At 34.2% G+C, this 17,026-nt stretch overlaps 1 protein-coding gene across 6 annotated transcripts in view; it reads right to left on the bottom strand.

Moving 5' to 3' along the window:
• The window catches only part of CCDC88A (coiled-coil domain containing 88A), a 123,745-nt gene that overhangs the window by 11,262 nt on the left and 95,457 nt on the right, over positions 1 to 17,026 (bottom strand). For 4 of the 6 annotated variants that reach the window (XM_081254525.1, XM_081254530.1, XM_081254528.1 and 1 more), the window contains 9 exons: positions 16,767 to 17,026; positions 16,391 to 16,534; positions 13,540 to 13,726; positions 9,417 to 9,562; positions 6,045 to 6,137; positions 5,707 to 5,921; positions 2,270 to 2,353; positions 1,066 to 1,269; positions 393 to 464 (listed from right to left, as the gene is read on the bottom strand). The exon at positions 16,767 to 17,026 is cut by the window's right edge and continues 18 nt beyond it. In XM_081254525.1, coding sequence (XP_081110651.1) covers positions 393 to 464; positions 1,066 to 1,269; positions 2,270 to 2,353; positions 5,707 to 5,921; positions 6,045 to 6,137; positions 9,417 to 9,562; positions 13,540 to 13,726; positions 16,391 to 16,534; positions 16,767 to 17,026 — 1,405 coding nt within the window. The remainder of the gene's footprint in view (positions 1 to 392; positions 465 to 1,065; positions 1,270 to 2,269; positions 2,354 to 5,706; positions 5,922 to 6,044; positions 6,138 to 9,416; positions 9,563 to 13,539; positions 13,727 to 16,390; positions 16,535 to 16,766) is intronic. The other 2 variants (XM_081254526.1, XM_081254529.1) reach the window with 1 other exon arrangement.

The raw sequence follows: 17,026 nt of genomic DNA, 5'->3' as shown, positions 1-17,026 counted from the left end.
AGAAACTAAAAACTCTGAAATGCTCAACATTGCAGAAAATGTGGTTTCTTAGAGTTTGTCCTTTGCCAAAGTGAATATTTTTAAAACCAAACATAAAATGTATCTCATAACTTTAACCTTATGCCAAAATGGCAACAAAATTACCTTTGAGCATTGTGCAGGCATACTTTATAAATGACCTTGATGAAAACAGAGACAATTTGGATGAAGTAATAACCTTAAAAAAGGCAAAAGGGGGTAGTAGGTTTGAAGAAATAGCAGAGGTAGCTATGAGATGCAGGTTAGAGAAAACATGCTTGCTGGCAGTGCTACATTCAGCAGGTTAATGCAAGAGTCTTAGCATTCTCATTCTGTATGTAATATGTACTCTCTAAATAAAGTTCATATCTTACCATGAACTCTTGATCCCGTACTAGAATCATCACTAATACCTTGTGGACTTACGTCTTCAAAGGATGTAGTATCTACATAAAATAGTAAAATGAATATAAAAATATTTTTAACAAACAAATTATAAAATTTTATTTATGCAGAATATGGAAATTCTTTTTCAACCATGTATAATACATCTTGATTTAACATATTTCATAGATTCAATCATAAACGAATAGGAGTAAGAAACAGAATAGCTCTGATGAGAGTTGACTTGCTTAGGGAAAACACCAGAAGCACTGAAACAATCTGCCTGTGACCCTGCAAAGCAAAGCAAGAGCCTGGGTTGCTCTGTGTGGTTCTCTGTGATGCTATAGTGTTTCTAGGTTTTTTTTGTGTGTTTTCTTTTAAAGCTTCTATCACTCTCTCCTTTTCTCATTCTTTTACTTGGTTTACTTTTCCATTTCTTGTTAGTTCATTATCTGTTTATTATGAAAGGCCTAGGAAAGATTTTAGTTATTTGTATGATGTTTTAAATTTTTGAAATGATTTGAAAATTCCCTCAGATCAAACCCAGATCGTTTTGATCATTATTTCAGGTTGCTGCTGTCAAAAAAGTAAACATGGGAAAGTCAAATTAAAATTCCTGTTGCCAACAGTTACACCACAGTGCAAATAGCAGACGGCCTATACCTTTATTATTAACCAACTGCTTGGATCTGAAGCCTGTAGAAGAGTTGACAGTTGAAAAGTTGATGGCTGTAGTAGAGAAGGCCATAGCTCCCAATTCTTTTCTCCTTTTACCCGTTGAAATGTCATCAGGAACCTCCAAATTCTCAGTACTACCTGTCCACTGTCCTCCTGCTAGGACCATGGACTGCACCAGGTCATTCATGGCTGGGATGCAAATGAAAGCAAATGAATCAGCATGGTTAATGTATTTGCTCTTATTTCTATTTTGTATTATAAATGATCTGACTTTTGTCTATGGATTAATGCAAGTGAAATAAAAAACTAACAAGGTCATTTGAATTATGACATGCATTCAGCTGAATGAAATGAGTAGGCCGAAGGCTGATAAACTTCAATAAATGTTTTTATCACCCTCCACCCCCTTTAAAGATAGGAAAAGGAATTTTACTCTGTACAACTGCCATGCTTTTGAGCAGTGATGTACAATATAATTAGAAGCCTTCATAATGTGGTTCTGTGGTGACAAAAATGGAATGAATAAAGGTAATATGGAGAGCAGTTCTTTACAGCATCACTATTGAAAATGATAAAGAATCCTTGGTCAGAGCAGATTACTGAAGAAATTATTCATTTTATGAATCAAATAAGTATACCATTCAATAAAAACCTGAAAGAGAGGATATCCAAAGTGACAGACATTTAATGTGATTATGTAATTACCCATTCCACTTAAAAAAAGAAAAACCAGAGTATTATTATATAAAGAATGACAAACATTCTCAAGGGTTACAGGCCATTTTATTTATTTAATTATTTAATCCTAGTTCATTAAGAAATTAAATACCTAATGCTAAAGATTTTGTTATATTTTCTTTAAGTAAATTTCTTTGGGAAGAAATCTCTATGGCATATAAAATTAAAGGTTTTTTTCTGCCAACTTTTAGAAAGTACTGGAAATTTCCAAGTATATTACATGTATGACTAAACATATGCATGTATATGTATAAGTATAAGTGAACATACATATAATGCAAATTCAGTGCCAGTTATGAAAAAAAAATATTCTTCCAGCTCCTTGTATTACAGGAAGACTGCACTTTGCAAAATAAGAAAATTGGCACAGTCCAAAGAATGGTTAGTGAAAAATTAGTAATGGAAGCCAGTGTAGTCATTTGAAAGAAGCTGAACTGTCATAAAGTCTTACACATGGAACGACGGTAGCAGGCCTTCATTTTGTCTTTATCCTTCGGTCTGTTCCTCAAAAAGGGCAGTCTTTTCAGTGCAACCACTTTAATGTCAGAGCATGAGGAAAAACAGAAACAGAAAAATGAAAGAAAAAAGGGAGAAGAACAGATGGGAGTTAAATGTTGAAATTAAGGACAGAAATGAATGTCTGAGCTTCAGCTATGTAAACTATACTAAAGCTATTATTCTCATGCTGCTGAGTGATAATGAAATATGAAATATGTACTTTGATACTTTAAAATACTTGGAAAAGCACTGAAGACAATGATGAGAAACATATACTTTGAAAGCTTGGATTGACTAAAGTCCTAGAAATATAGGAACTGATTAGAACTACTTACAGAAGGAACAATTTTCCTAGTTAAGTTGTAAAGATACACCTTTATTATTAGGGCCATTATTGGTGGATCACAGAGTACACATGATGAAAATGTAGAAGGCTTTCAGTCCTCTATTTTCTTTAACTTTTTAAATTGTAAGATTTTATTTTGGAAAAAAAGTAATTCAGAAAAATGTACATCCTGTACATTTTTAGTACAGGCATTAGTAAAATGCCTCAACAAAAACTAGGGGATGTTTAAAATAATCTAAAGAAACTTAAAAAAACTTTCGTTATTTCCTTAAACTTTAAAAAAGAAAATAGGGAATTACTTCTTGGTTTAAACTGAATCCTGCATTATTTAGCAGTACCACAGAAATATATACTCTTCTAAGAGAAGTATTTCAAAAGATGACAATTATATTAATTTCATTTTGCAAAAGGTTGGCTGGGAGAAAGAAAAAACAGTATTTTGATAGTAGCTTTTAAGCTTTGATAAACCTAAAAGATAAAGAGGTAACCTAAAGCAAGCAAAAATGACAGAAAAATATGTATTTATAACATTTTTAGATATTTTAAAGGGCTTTTGGGCTTATTAAAAGAAATCAAAGGTAGCACTATGCAGGAAAATTATATGAGGGAAAATTAGGGTTATACTACAGTAGGAGTCATTAACATAAAAATTAAAATGTTCACTAGAGTCACTAACATTCTTAAGCTACACTTTAAGAAGATTTTAATACGAAAAACTGTTACATCTTTTTGGAACTGCAATTTAAGAGCTATGGGAAAAACTCACATCAAGATTTAAAAGCATACTGTACACAGCCTTAATAACTATGCTGTTTCTCAGGGTTTGCTGTCATCTTATAAATAATAAAAAGCTCTTCTGACAAACTGATGAGTATCACTCATTAAGGAGAATGCAAGGACATACAGCTTTTTAACTTATTTATTTGATTGCTATTAAGAATAGTCATGATTCATTTAAGCTTTTATTTCATTTCTAGCTTGGTAAACACAGCTGTTTTCAATGATTAAAAAGAAATGAACTGAAAGCAATGTAAAAATGGACACTTAGCTAAAACAAAGCTGAGTGGTTGCAGCATGCACACGTTGTCTTGTTTAGATACTTTCTTTTCTTGTTTTCAACTGTTTTCCATAGACTGCTTTACTGACAGGCACTCATCCAAAATGGACAGGATAAAAGGAGATTTAAATTTGCCAGTGGTGGAATGTGATCCTTCTTATGGCAATTAGTTTGTAGATATACAATGTTCTCTTCCCAAACTATATTGAAATTAAGGGAACATTAGAATGGTTGGGTTTTGTGTTTATTTTTAAAATTCTGAAACTGAACAGCTGCTGGAAAGGAGAATATTACTTCCTTCTGATTCTTACTCTGGATGTTTCAGCAGAGAGTATGAAGGAATGACAGATTTATATTTAAAACAAACAAGCTTACCTCAAAAAAGACTGTGCCTTTCTTTTGTATATTTTCATATCAGAATTGAAATATCTTCCTTTAATTAAAAATATTAAGTATACCCATGACCATTTCTCATTAAATATGATGTAAGATATTTTATATTCAAAGGTAGCAGATAAAATTGAATCATCCGGCACCTTTTTAAGGAAAACTTGATGATCTCTCTACCATACTCACAGATTTCATGTAGATTTGGCTGACAAGACTAATCTTATATGGATATACAGAATTAAACCACTTTCTTATACACACACACACACTTGTACATATGTATGTATGTATGTATGTATGAATATGTACTCAGGTATGGGAATGATTTTTTTGTTGCTTACTTGTGGATTCTAGTTTATAGGGTGCTATAGTTGCATTCTGAAATATAGCCTATAATGAATGTCTAATCTCCTACACTCTAAAATACTGTTTTTTCAGAGATAATTCCCCTGAGGACAAAACAACGTCTATATAGTTTTTTGAGTGTTTTGAGAGCTGCCCATATGGAGAGTCTACCCCTGGAGGAAGTAGTAGCTGTTTTTGCCTATACTATACTTCAGAAGAATAGTACTGAAATTCATATATATATATATATATATATATATATATATATATATACACACACATACACATACACACATATATAGTTTACTATATATATATATATGTGTAAACATATATACATACATATACTTTTAAATTTAGTGATTCTGGTTATAGTGTGAATGGATTCATAGTATCCTGTTTACATATTTTATAAGAACATTGCTAGTAGTTAAATTCTTGTATATCTTCAAAGGGCCTACCACTGGATTCTTTTCTTTCTCTTAAAATACACGTTTTCAGGCTTTTACTTTGCTCTTGATGTTTAGCAAAGTGCACTAATAATGAAATCAAGAGAGTGTTAATTGTATAGGGCACGTTATATTATACTTCTACATTTGTAATTTAAAAAGTTAAATCGCAAGTTTATGCGCAAACTTATATCTCTATTTTATTTTCATTGAACCTTTACCAAACAATCCCTCAATAACTTTTATAACCTTCAACTATTTCTAAATCATTGAATAACATTCTCTTCAAATTCATAGCTATTTTTCTTTGCTTCCCCACAACGTAACTTTTCTCCAATTTGACAGCATCAAAGTATGAGTAAGACGTCATTAAAAAAAAGCCTTACTATTAAGTTATAAATAATTTCAAAAATGAGCTCTTATAAATATTTCTCGGTTGTTCCTCAAAATTACCCTGCGAAGTATGACACAATGGTAAAAGGCTTGCCCATGTTAAACAGGACTAGCAAGTGGCAGAGGTATTCTGGCTCTCATTTCACTGGTCTTTCTGCACTATTTTATCTCCCTGGCCGAATGATGGTATCTCTGTGTATGGTATTTCTCTAAATACACAATATAGAAAATCATGTGGTTATGCAGTATTGCAGTAGGCAGTGAATTTTAAAATGATATGGAGTTAAAAAGCAACACATTCATCAGACTATTATCCCAAAAGACTGTGGAAGCTATTTAAAAGAAATCTTCAGTAAGGATTCTAAATCAGTACTAGAGGTCACAAATGTTTAAAGAGTTTAAGCACTCACTGCTGCTTTTCTTGGTCCCCAGAGTTTGGCCATCTTCTAAAGAGTTTGAACCTACTGAAGAACTATCTTGACTATCTTGATGGGGGAGTTGAAGAAATCCTTCACTGGAGTCTGAGCGGGTTGGTGTTAATGTTAGTGATTTCTGACGCTCCCGATTAATGTCTTTCTTAGACTTTATCAATTTTCTCATTTTTAGAGTAATCCAGTTGCCTCTCCTAAAAAATAATTTTAAAAATTCTTATCAGTCTAACATTCAACATATGAGTCCCTCTCAAAATCAGAAGCTTCTGTTTTGTTTTTTTTTTAATAAAAATGAAAATAAACCTGGTTAATAGTACCTTCTAGGAGGAGATGGGTCATAAAATTTGTATTGATCCATAATTTTCTCTTCTAATTTCTCCTTTTGTCGTCTTAATTCATTTAACTTATCACTATAAAAATAAAAGGACATGCATCATATTTTGTACAGTTATGAAGGATGTTATTTGGGGACTATGATCTAACTTCCTCCCCAGAACATAAAATACAGATACCACAGTTGACAACTAAGAATTTAATAGGTAGTAACAATGGAATTTTTCTAAGTTTCTCATTTTCTTTAAATTTACGACTTACTTAAATAAAAGGACATAGGACTTAAAGTTTCAATTCTTCAATAGGATTTTTAAGAAAATCTTCCATATTACAATATCATCATGACAAAAGAATTCTCTCAACATCTTTTTACAGCTATTAAACAACATTATATCAACACTGACTACTCCCCTATTCTTGGATCTTTAGTATATCAAGTCATTTTTGGTATGAAGGGTGATTTATCATAATTTATATAGGCAAAATATTAAAATGTTGGATAGCTTGCTTAACAGTTACAAATACAATAAATAATCCTTCAACGACATCTTCATGCAAACAGATTTTTTTCCTTTATGGCAGAATTATTTAGGCTTAATTTACTAGTAGAGAATTATTTCCTGCTTCCAGGAATGCATGAGTACACTAGCTTCACCACATCTTAGTTTCATTTTTATGTTCTTCACAGTATATATTATATAGGGAAATGAAAGTAAAATGATCTCTCTAAGAAAACTGTGATGCCAAAGAATACTATTTATTAAACAAATATTTAGCAATCATTCACAGTGAGGAAGGCATGAGCCATGAGGTGTATATAAAGATGAATAGTAAGTTGCCCAGCTCTGCTTACAGTACAGTAGGAGAGAGAAGATATATACACAAATGACTGTTATAATCCAAAATAGTAGGCATGACAAAATAAAAGTACCGTGGAAGTACCAAAGGAACTTATAAAAGGGAAAATATTTCCATCTTGGATGACCAAGGAAAGCCTCATGAAGAAAAAGGCCATATCAGATAGACTGAAACAAAAAATAAAAATGCTAAATTAAACAGATGAGCTGAGAATAAGGAGTGAGGGAGTTTCACGTTTAGATTTAGCTTAACAGAAAATCAGAAGTATTGAAGGTTTCATTACAGTGTGACATTATAAAATCTATGCTTTAGATACCTTAACTCAATGAGGGAAGAGGATATTATCAGAAAGGATGGAGGTAAAGAAAGCATTCAGGATGCTAATGGGGGGAGCCTAATTGAGTGGGAGGGAAGAATTAGGGCAGTGGGAAATAGAAGGAAATGATGTGAGAGTTTATATGGAAGAACTTTGTGAACAGATGTTGCCATTGATTATACCACAGCTCAAATAGCACACAGCCTATACCTCCCAGTTCTTTTCTCCTCTTACCTGCTGAAATATCATCAGGAACCTCCAAATTCTCAGTACTACTTATTCACTGTCACTCCTACTAGGACGATGTGACAGAGGCATTCAGCTAGAACTGTCTGACATGTAAGATGATATTTTAAATTTAAATTCAAAAAGTCAGAATAGGTACTAATATTTATAAGTCAACTGTATAGATATGATCACTGAAACCTTAGAAATGGATTATTCACCAAAGGTCATAATATTAAGAAGATAAAGTGTTGAATAATACCTCTGCTTAAGGGACAGGAAACTTAAATGCAAAAATTTTAGATACACTCACTGCTTCTTAAACTAAAATACCCCTTATGGCAGAGAGTAAAGGCATACATGCTGCCAAAAGGATTAAAGATCCAAAGTGGCCAGGCACAAATGTGAAATTTCTTTGAAATTTACATTTACCTTAAAAGTTCACACAAACTCTACCTTTTGCTCCATGGTATACCTGTGTATTAATATAAAAATAATGTTCCTTGCCCTAAATTTTGTAATAAAATTGACGCTTCAAAAAATGTATGGTGTATCCTGGTTTCATATGTGCCCTGAAGCTCACCATTATATACATTAAGTCTGAAAGTCACTTTTTTTGTTTTTTTTTTTGTGGCCTCTCCTACTGTGGAGCACAGGCTCCAGACACGCATGCTCAGCGGCCATGGCTCACGGGCCCAGCTGCTCCGCGGCATGTGGGATCTTCCCAGACCGGGGCACGAACCCATGTCCCCTGCATTGGCAGGCGGACTCTCAACCACTGTGCTACCAGGGAAGCCCTGAAAGTCACATATTATTTCATTTACTCCTTAGGATAATGCTGGAAGTAGGTGTTATATCTCTATTTTAGAGAAAAAGAAACCAATGATCAAAGAAATGAAGTAACTCGTCTATAGTCACATAACTAGTAATGAGAAGAATTGGGATTTGAATTAGGAGCTGTCTGATTTCAACATCTGTGCTATTTCTATTATACTATGGTGCTTCTCATTTAGGGAACAAGAGGAAGAGAAGAATTTAGTAAAGGTGAATCATGGTGTATTACAAAGACTATCCACTGAGCTAACCCGGCCAAAATCTCTGATTTTACCAGATTCCTCCACTCTCAACAGAGAAACAACTTACCAATAATTAAGCTCTGTCAATTCTATCTTTCACATCTCTCTTGTATTGATATTTGATCTCAACTACCACTGCTTATGAATTATTTTTCATTAGATTATTGCAACAGCCTTCTTAAAAACTTATTCCTTGTCTCTATTCTCAGAACCTCCAATCTACACTCTAATGTCATCAGTGGTTTAAACCATCAATCAATCAAACAAACAAAAAGCACAAATCTGATCACATTACTCCCCGATCAAATTTTTCAGCAAGTCTTTTGTACGGCAAAGAAAACCTTTGTCAAGTGGCTCCTGAGTGTTTAGCCACTTCTCTGCTACTCCTCCTTCCTCGATTTTGTTCCAGCAAGAACAATTAATTTTTAGATCCTATACCACAGTAATAATATACTTTCATCACACCTCCTGTTTCTGCATTTGCTGCTCTCTTGGCCTGGTATGCCTCCTTAGGCAAACTCCTACTGAACCTTTAAGTCTCAGCTCAAGCAATCATCTTTAGAAAGTCCACCTTCTCTTGCAGACTAAGGTACTCCTTCCCTTATATTTGCTGTATTTCTATGGTTTCCTATACACAGCTCCATTACAGAATTTATTTGTATTTCTTGCTTTATATTAGTAGTTCATTAAGAGCAGGATCCATGTGTTTTTATGTTAGTATTTCTGGTTATTAGCCCAGAACATAAACATTAAAAAAATATATATCAAAATAATAATGTTGAAAATCAAGAAAAATTAGCATTGCATTTTCTCTGCCACCAGGTATGGCAATGATAAAATTATGAGTAATATTTCAGAGTGCAAGATTATTTGGTACCTACATGTACTGTCTTTGTTCAACATGAAAAAGATCCTTGCTTTCCATGTTCTGCTCCAATAGTGTTCTGTTCTGTAGCATTAATGTCTGAATTTGATCTAGTAGATGTCGATTTTCCTCTTCTAAATTTCCTTTAAGTTGGCTTAGCAACTGTTTAAACACAAACATTTATTTTTTTAAATATCAACATTTATATTTAACATAAATCCCCCAAAACATCTGAAAAACATAAGTACTTCACAAAGATTTAAGTCTTCTGCTATTTGAACAATCAGATGGTTGTACTCTGATTAGAACATGAGTGATTATTTTAGTAATAATGACAGCTAAAGTACTGGGTTATGTGCTGGACACATATGTTTTCTTAATTCTCACAAACACTGGGTTTAACATATAATAAATTATCTAGTTCCAAAAACAAACACTGCTTTCTTTACAGCTGTTTGACTTAGAGTCCAAAGCTAGATTCCTATCTCTGGCCTTCCATTTAAAAGTAGCTATAAAATGCTGAACAAATTAGTAGCTCTCTGAGCCTCAATGACCCCACCTATAAATGGAGGATAACAACTCCCATCCCCCAAGACTGTTGCAAGGATTAAATAATATATGTAAAGTATGTGGTGTCATGCCTATGGCACACAGTAGGTACTTAATATACCTCATTCTTCCCCCAACCGCTGTTTTCAAGAAACCTTAACAGTTTGTGTATAATTTTTATGGCTTGATCCAAGGGAGTCAGGTAATCTAGTATCAATAAATGGGTGGTATTACTACTGATTATTACTAGTAGTTAGGCTGCCAGCATGATTGAGCTTCTTCTCTGTAGTCAACAGAAATTAGAAATATGCCTTAGTTAGGCCAGAAGTTTCAGCAGAAGTCAGAGAGCTCAAAGTAGTGATTGTCAAAATTTAGTGTCACTTGCAGAATATATTTTTTAAATGTAGAGAAAAAAAGCAAGAAAAAATAAAAATAAAAAGCAGATAGTATACTACTATGAATATCCATAAATAGCCATCTAGATCTAACAACTGTCAATACTGTGCTATATTTGTTTTATTTATCTATATGTTGTTAAATTGAAATACAACATATGTGGTAGATTCACTGCAAAATTGAATGCAGTGCTCCTCCCTGTACCCTCTTGTGCTGTGACTTCTCACTTTTCCTATCAAGAAGTGGAATCTACTTCCCCTCTTCTTGAATTTGGAATGCCTCTGGCCAAGGGAAGGAGGCAGAAGTGATGGTGTGATAGTTCCAAGCCTAGGCCTCAAGAGGCTTATGTGCTTCCCCCCTCAGTCTCTTGGAATCCTATTGGAGGATGAGAGACCACATGGCACAGACAAGTTACACCAGCTGGGGCCACCTTAGACCAGCCAGCTCTCAGGGTACGTGCCAGCTAACTGCAGATACAGGAGCAAGCCCTACCAAGATCAACTGATCTTGGCGCACACATCAATGCAGATTAGCACATCTGCTCAGCTAACCCAGACTCATGAGCAAAAATAAATGTTTACTGTCCCTTACCACTGAGGTTCTATGGTTCTTATACAGTATTACTGCATCAGCAGACAACTGATAAAACATATATACAGAAAAGAGAACAAATTTTATGTGTATATACAGCTCAATGAATTATCACAAAATGAACTCATGTGTGAAGCAGCACCCAGATCAAGAAACAGCACATTAATTGTATTCCAGAAACACCTGTGCTCTCTTCCAATTACCACCCCTTCCCACAAAGATTAACTACTATACGAACCTCCGACACTATGGATTCATTTTTCCACTCCCTCCAAATCATGTTATTATATGACTTAGCCCCTACCCAAGGGTTAGCATTTGACTCAAGTTGGGACAATCAGCCAGGGATAAGGTAGTTAGGGCCCTTTCTGATCTCTGCTGAGCAGTCTTCTAGACCACCAGTGACATGTAGGACCTTATCAAGACAAATTATGGCTAGCTGTCTCATTCCTTGGATCTCCACGTTAAATTTCTGAGTAGTTTGCTGGTCTGTGACTTGCCACATCTAACATTCCAACCTCAGGCTATCTGAGAGTTGACCTTTGACAGCCCTCCTGGGTGTGGAACTCTCCTGTTCTCTGCTCAAATCAAGCCAGTCCCCTCCAGTAGCAAAGTGGTTGGTTTTCAAGGCTTGCCCCTTGCCTGAACTACCAGGTATGGAGAAAAGGGAGGAAGGGACTAAGAATGGGAGAAGTCACATGATAAAATGCCTCAAACAACCTCCTACCCAAAGCTGAGTAGTTTTTCTTTAATAAATTCTTCTCAATTTGTTGTATGTCTTTGCTTGAGTTCCAGAGCCCTAAAATGGTTGTTTTTGATAGTTCTGCCCAATTTTATTGTTTCCGGGGAAGTTGATTTTGTCATGTTCTTCACTGTACGTCATGTTCCTCTGTAAGTGTATTACCCCAATTATATTTTATTTAAACTTTTATAAATCACAGGCAGAATGGATGTTCTATAATTTCTGAACTCTGTTGGGTAATTAAATATGTATGATTTCAAACTAATTTTTCTATTAGTTTGTGATTTCAGACAAAAAACTTTTAAGTATTACTTTTCTGATGCAGTCTATTCCTAATTCCATTTAAGGGTTTGCTTAAGTGCTGGTTTCCTAAAAGTTCCAAGAAATTCAGACGTTAAGCTATACTCAAGCTTTAACAATTTAGGGACCAATCATAAAATTTAAGAATTATTTAAGGCTTTCAATATCCTTTTTCTATTTCAAAACTTTTATCGCTTTATCAAACCATCATGGGAAGAGGCATGGAATTATGTAAAGAGTAGAACTGTATACATAAGGCAGATGTCACTTCTGTTCAAAGATCTCCCATGGCTCCCGTGTTTTACTCAGAAAAGTGTTTTACAATGGCCTATAAAGGCAACATATCTGGCCCAGGCATATCTCTGGCCAGTAGTAGGAGCTCATCTCCTACTACTCTCCCCGCTTTGCTCATTCCACTCCAGCCACACTAGCTTCCTTGAGTATTCCTCAAACATACCAGTATCCCCCTGACCTAGGTTCACTGTGTGGGCTGTTTGCCTGGAATGTTCTTTCCCCAGATATCCACATAATAATACACTAATCTTCAAATCTTTGTTCAGGGATGCCTAGTTAAAATTTCATTCTATACTCCCTCATCCACTTTGGGGGTCCTTATCCCCCGTTACCCTACTCCATTTTTACTTGCACATAACTTATCATCTTGTAACATACCATATGTTGCAGACTAATCTTAAAAATGGTTACAGCAGTATTTCCAGTCCATATGCTCTTCCAGAATCTTGCCATTCACCATCAAGAGGCTGAGTCTATTTCTCTTTCCCTTGAACCTGGATGGGACTTTGACTGCCTCGGTGAATAGAATGCAGGGGAAATGATGCTGCATGACTTCTGAGACTTGATCATTAACATAGAGATGGCTTCTGTCTGTTCTCACCATGTTGTGAGAAAGCCCAAACCAGTCCATGGGGAGAGATCACGTGAAGAGGAAACTGATGCTTCTAGCTGATAGCCAGCATCAACACCAAACATGCACTCAGCCTTTCAATCTTTCAACTGAGGGCCCAGATGCAAGTGGAGCACAGACAAACTGGCCCCACTGTCCCTGTCCAAATTCTGACCCACAGAATATGTGACCATAATAAATGGCTGTTTTATACCATCATGTTTTGGGGTAAATTGTTACACAGCCATATGTAACGAAACACTGAAACACTATATATTTCACTTACTTATTATGTTTATTGTCTGCTTCCTTCCACCAGAATATAAGCTCCACAAGGAAAGCGATTTTTACCTTTTTGGTTTACTAATACATGCCAGGTGGTCAGTAAACATTTTTTCATTAAACAAGGGTTAATTTTTCAAAGTATCTGAACATATAAGTTTAAACTAATAATAAAAATTGTTGAAATTAATGATAAAGGAAGAAGGAAGTTTTTCTGAATGATTTGTGAATTTCAATTATCCCTGACCAATTCTTTTAGAAATACCCCACTAAACATATACTGCTATTATCATTATTATAATATGATTGTTTACTTTTTAGGCAAGTCTTGATACCTAAAGAGAAGGAAACAGCAATTAAACTTTTTAAGCTCACCTCACACTGGTTATTTAGCTTGGTGGATGTGATGTCCAGTTGTTGGTATTGTTCCTTTAACTTTGAAAATTCAGCTTCTAATCTTGTTTGTTCCAGTCTGGAACTATTTAGAAGACTTTTCAAGTTTTTATGGTCAGTTTGTAAAACTTCAGTCTCCTTTAAAAGCTGATTATATGTGTGATTCAACCTATAATTAGAAATCGTAAATAGAGTTAGATTCTCTTAATAGATTTCATTATAATTTACAGTGTGAAAATGCTATAAATTACATTCAGACATACTTAAAGAATATAAAAGATTCTCTTGACAGTGATTAAACTCATCAAGAATCAGTTTCTAGTCTGTAAAAACTATATTTTAAAACTTTTAAGTATTAATTCAAAAATATTTAGATTAAAAGACAAAAGAGAAAATAACCAATCCAGTTTTGATTAACCTAGAGAATTCAAAGATTCTACAATTCAACATGAAAAATAAAGAAAAATCAGATCGAGCAAATTAATCAATCCAGTATGAGACATGGTAATCTATCAATCTGTTGCCAGATAACTGAGATATACAAACTTCAATCAAAATTTTAGTTATTGAGATTTCTGCAGTTGTGGTGAATTGTTCATATTTATGCAGTCCTCAATTATTCATGATAAATTTTGGATTTTTTGGTAAAAATCACAGCGTAGCCTTTTCTGTTCCTTTCCACTATTATACCTTTAGAACAAGGTCCACTGACCTCTAGGAGGGAGATCAGCAAATTCTTTCTATAAAGGACCAGAGAGTAATAAATACCTTAGGCTTTGTGGGTCGCATGCAATCTACAGCATGCTCTTCTTTTTTTGTCCCCCACCACAACGTTTTAAGATGTAAAAATTGTTCTTTGGGGTTGTACCAAAACAGGCTGCAGGCTGGATGTGGCCTACTAAGCTAGCTGTAGTTTACTAACCTTCATCTTATGGAAGGAATTAAGATCAGGAACCCACAAAAGGCAGAGGGAGCCAAACAAAATTAACTTTTCCTCAGGATGGTACTTGCTCAGAACATCTAATAATTTAATTCAACTCATTTTCCAAAGAATTTGAGTAAGCTTATAAGAATTATAAATAATAAAATAATACATTTAAAAAAATCGTGACTTGGTAAAAAAGTAAAATGGCAAGACCAGAAACATACAATAAACACTCCATTAATAGGTTGAATCCATGTATGAATGCATGCCATGTGTGTAACAGCTGGGCAAACCTCACTGAGGCATATAGACAGCTACATAATGCTTCATGGCAGGAGGGGATATAAAGAGGTAGAATAGACAATGTCCTCAATATCATCCCACTGGCAAATACTAAAATAACCTCTTTAAGAGAGTTTTTTTACATTGTCCCTCAAAGCTGAGAACGTTAACACCAAAATGCAATTCAGTGAACATAATTCTAATGAGACCAAGACAACCTAGTCCACCAACTTTCTTGGTTTGGCATTATCTAAGATTAAAACTTAAGCTATTTAGAGAAATGGATAAACTACTGTTCTTTAGATTAAGTCTTCACAAATATCTTTTATTTGTAAAAGAGCTCTCTCAGGTTTTACTTAAAGCCTTTTCTTCCCTTAGAACACAGGCATGAGTGCATAAAAGCTGGGCAAGAACAGCACTGAGAGACAGAAAATACTCTACTCAGGACCACTCTTCCCTTCCAAGCCTGCATAATCTTCTGGTTCAAGTTCATCATGCTCAATTTCTTCGTATCATTTAGGCTGAGTTCTTTCTGGAGACTCTTCATTAATGTATGCAAAACAGATTTCTGGAAGGTCTACTCAAGTTCACAAACTGTCCCAGTTTGGTGTGAATCCCAACAAGGAAAAAAGGTTAGGTTGAAGATGGGACTTCCAGACTAAACGCATTCCCCAATGTTATGTACGTAATATGTCCTTGTATCCTATAACTTGTCACAATTTGGTCTTCTGTTGTTTATACTGTACAAATACATGTTCCTTGATTCTAGCTTGGTGTTGAGCTTGTTAAAGTTCAAATCCATCGTACAGAATTTCTAGTTGTAAAAATTAAAACTAAAAATTGAAAATTACTAAGTATGAAAATGAAAATGGCTCTAGAAGCCTAGGGATTTTTTTAATAAAGGAAAAGAAATAGATGTTTAATTCTAAAAATAGATTGCATTAAATCCATAATAGGACAAATACTCAATGAATGATCCCCATTGAATTTTGTGTGCTGTCTTTCAGCACTTCTGCTATGGCAATGTAAAAGCAGTACAAATGTTTAGGCTGTTTAAATTTTTCAAAGACTTCTAAAAATTTTTTGAAAATGTACTCTTATGAAGTAGGGTGATCACCAGTTGACAAGTTTTGATTTTCCCAAGGCTTCAAATTAAAAAATAATTGCCCCATGGCAATATGAGACCATTAAAACCTAAGACAGTTAAAACTAAAAGTATAAACAATGAGCTAGAAAATGATAAGGCTGCTCACTTTTAGCACCTTCCAAGACAAGAATCAGGATACCAGACTAGCAGAAAGAGAAAGACATAAAGAATCAGGTTTCATTACATTCTGTCTCAATAAAGTATGTAAATGGTATCGACATACATGGAAATTTTGTTATATAATGTGGCTTAAAAACTTAATTAGTTGAATAAATCAAGAGAGAAACAACGAGAGAAAGCAGAAGATCCAGGTTTTCGTCTGTCATTCTATAACTAGCTACATGATTTTGTTGGGTAATTTACTTATTGCTCTGGGGTCTTTTTAAAAAATTCTAAGTTATGGATGGTACTACAAAGGGGCAACATACACGTTGGATATAATGAATAATACAAAACTAAAATATATAAATATTTATTACCTATCATTTTCACCACAAAGTTTCTTGTATTCTGCAGCTACAGTTTCATGGTTTTTGTTTTTAAGCAGCATTTTCTCCTGTTCTACCTTCAGTGTTTTTTCCAAATCTTCCAATTGTCCTTTCTGTTTTAGTAACTGATTGTAACTGGAAAAAAAAAGTTATGTATTTGGTTTATAATATTTCCTTAGAAAAAAAGAAAACATTTTAGAAATAAAGGGAACAATAGTAATTTATTAATATGTATCACATAAAACATGTAGATTTATATATATGTCCTACATAAATTATCTCAGACCTGTTTAACATATACAATTTATTATATTACCCAGTGAAAATTGGTTTTAAGTTAACAACACAAGAAAAGATAATAAATTACCGATCTTCAAGGTCTTTATGTTCCACCTCAAGATTTTTGTGGGCAGACTTTAGAGTTCCATGTTTAGCAATGAGAGACTCATACTCTGAAGCCTGTCGTTCATGCAGAAGTTCCAGCTTTTCATGATCTTTGATCAGAGAATCATAGAGAGATTTCAGGTCTTCTCGCTCTTTGACTACAGATTCATTTTCATTTTCTAAGGAAGACTGCTGGATTAGGAGTTGTGCATTCTGGTTCATAAGTGAGGTACTTTGGGAATT

Source organism: Mesoplodon bidens (genome assembly GCF_964165515.1).
Source record: "Mesoplodon bidens genome assembly, chromosome: 14".
NCBI classification, from domain to species: Eukaryota; Metazoa; Chordata; class Mammalia; order Artiodactyla; family Ziphiidae; genus Mesoplodon; species Mesoplodon bidens.
This window is presented reverse-complemented; position numbering and strand designations above follow the sequence as displayed.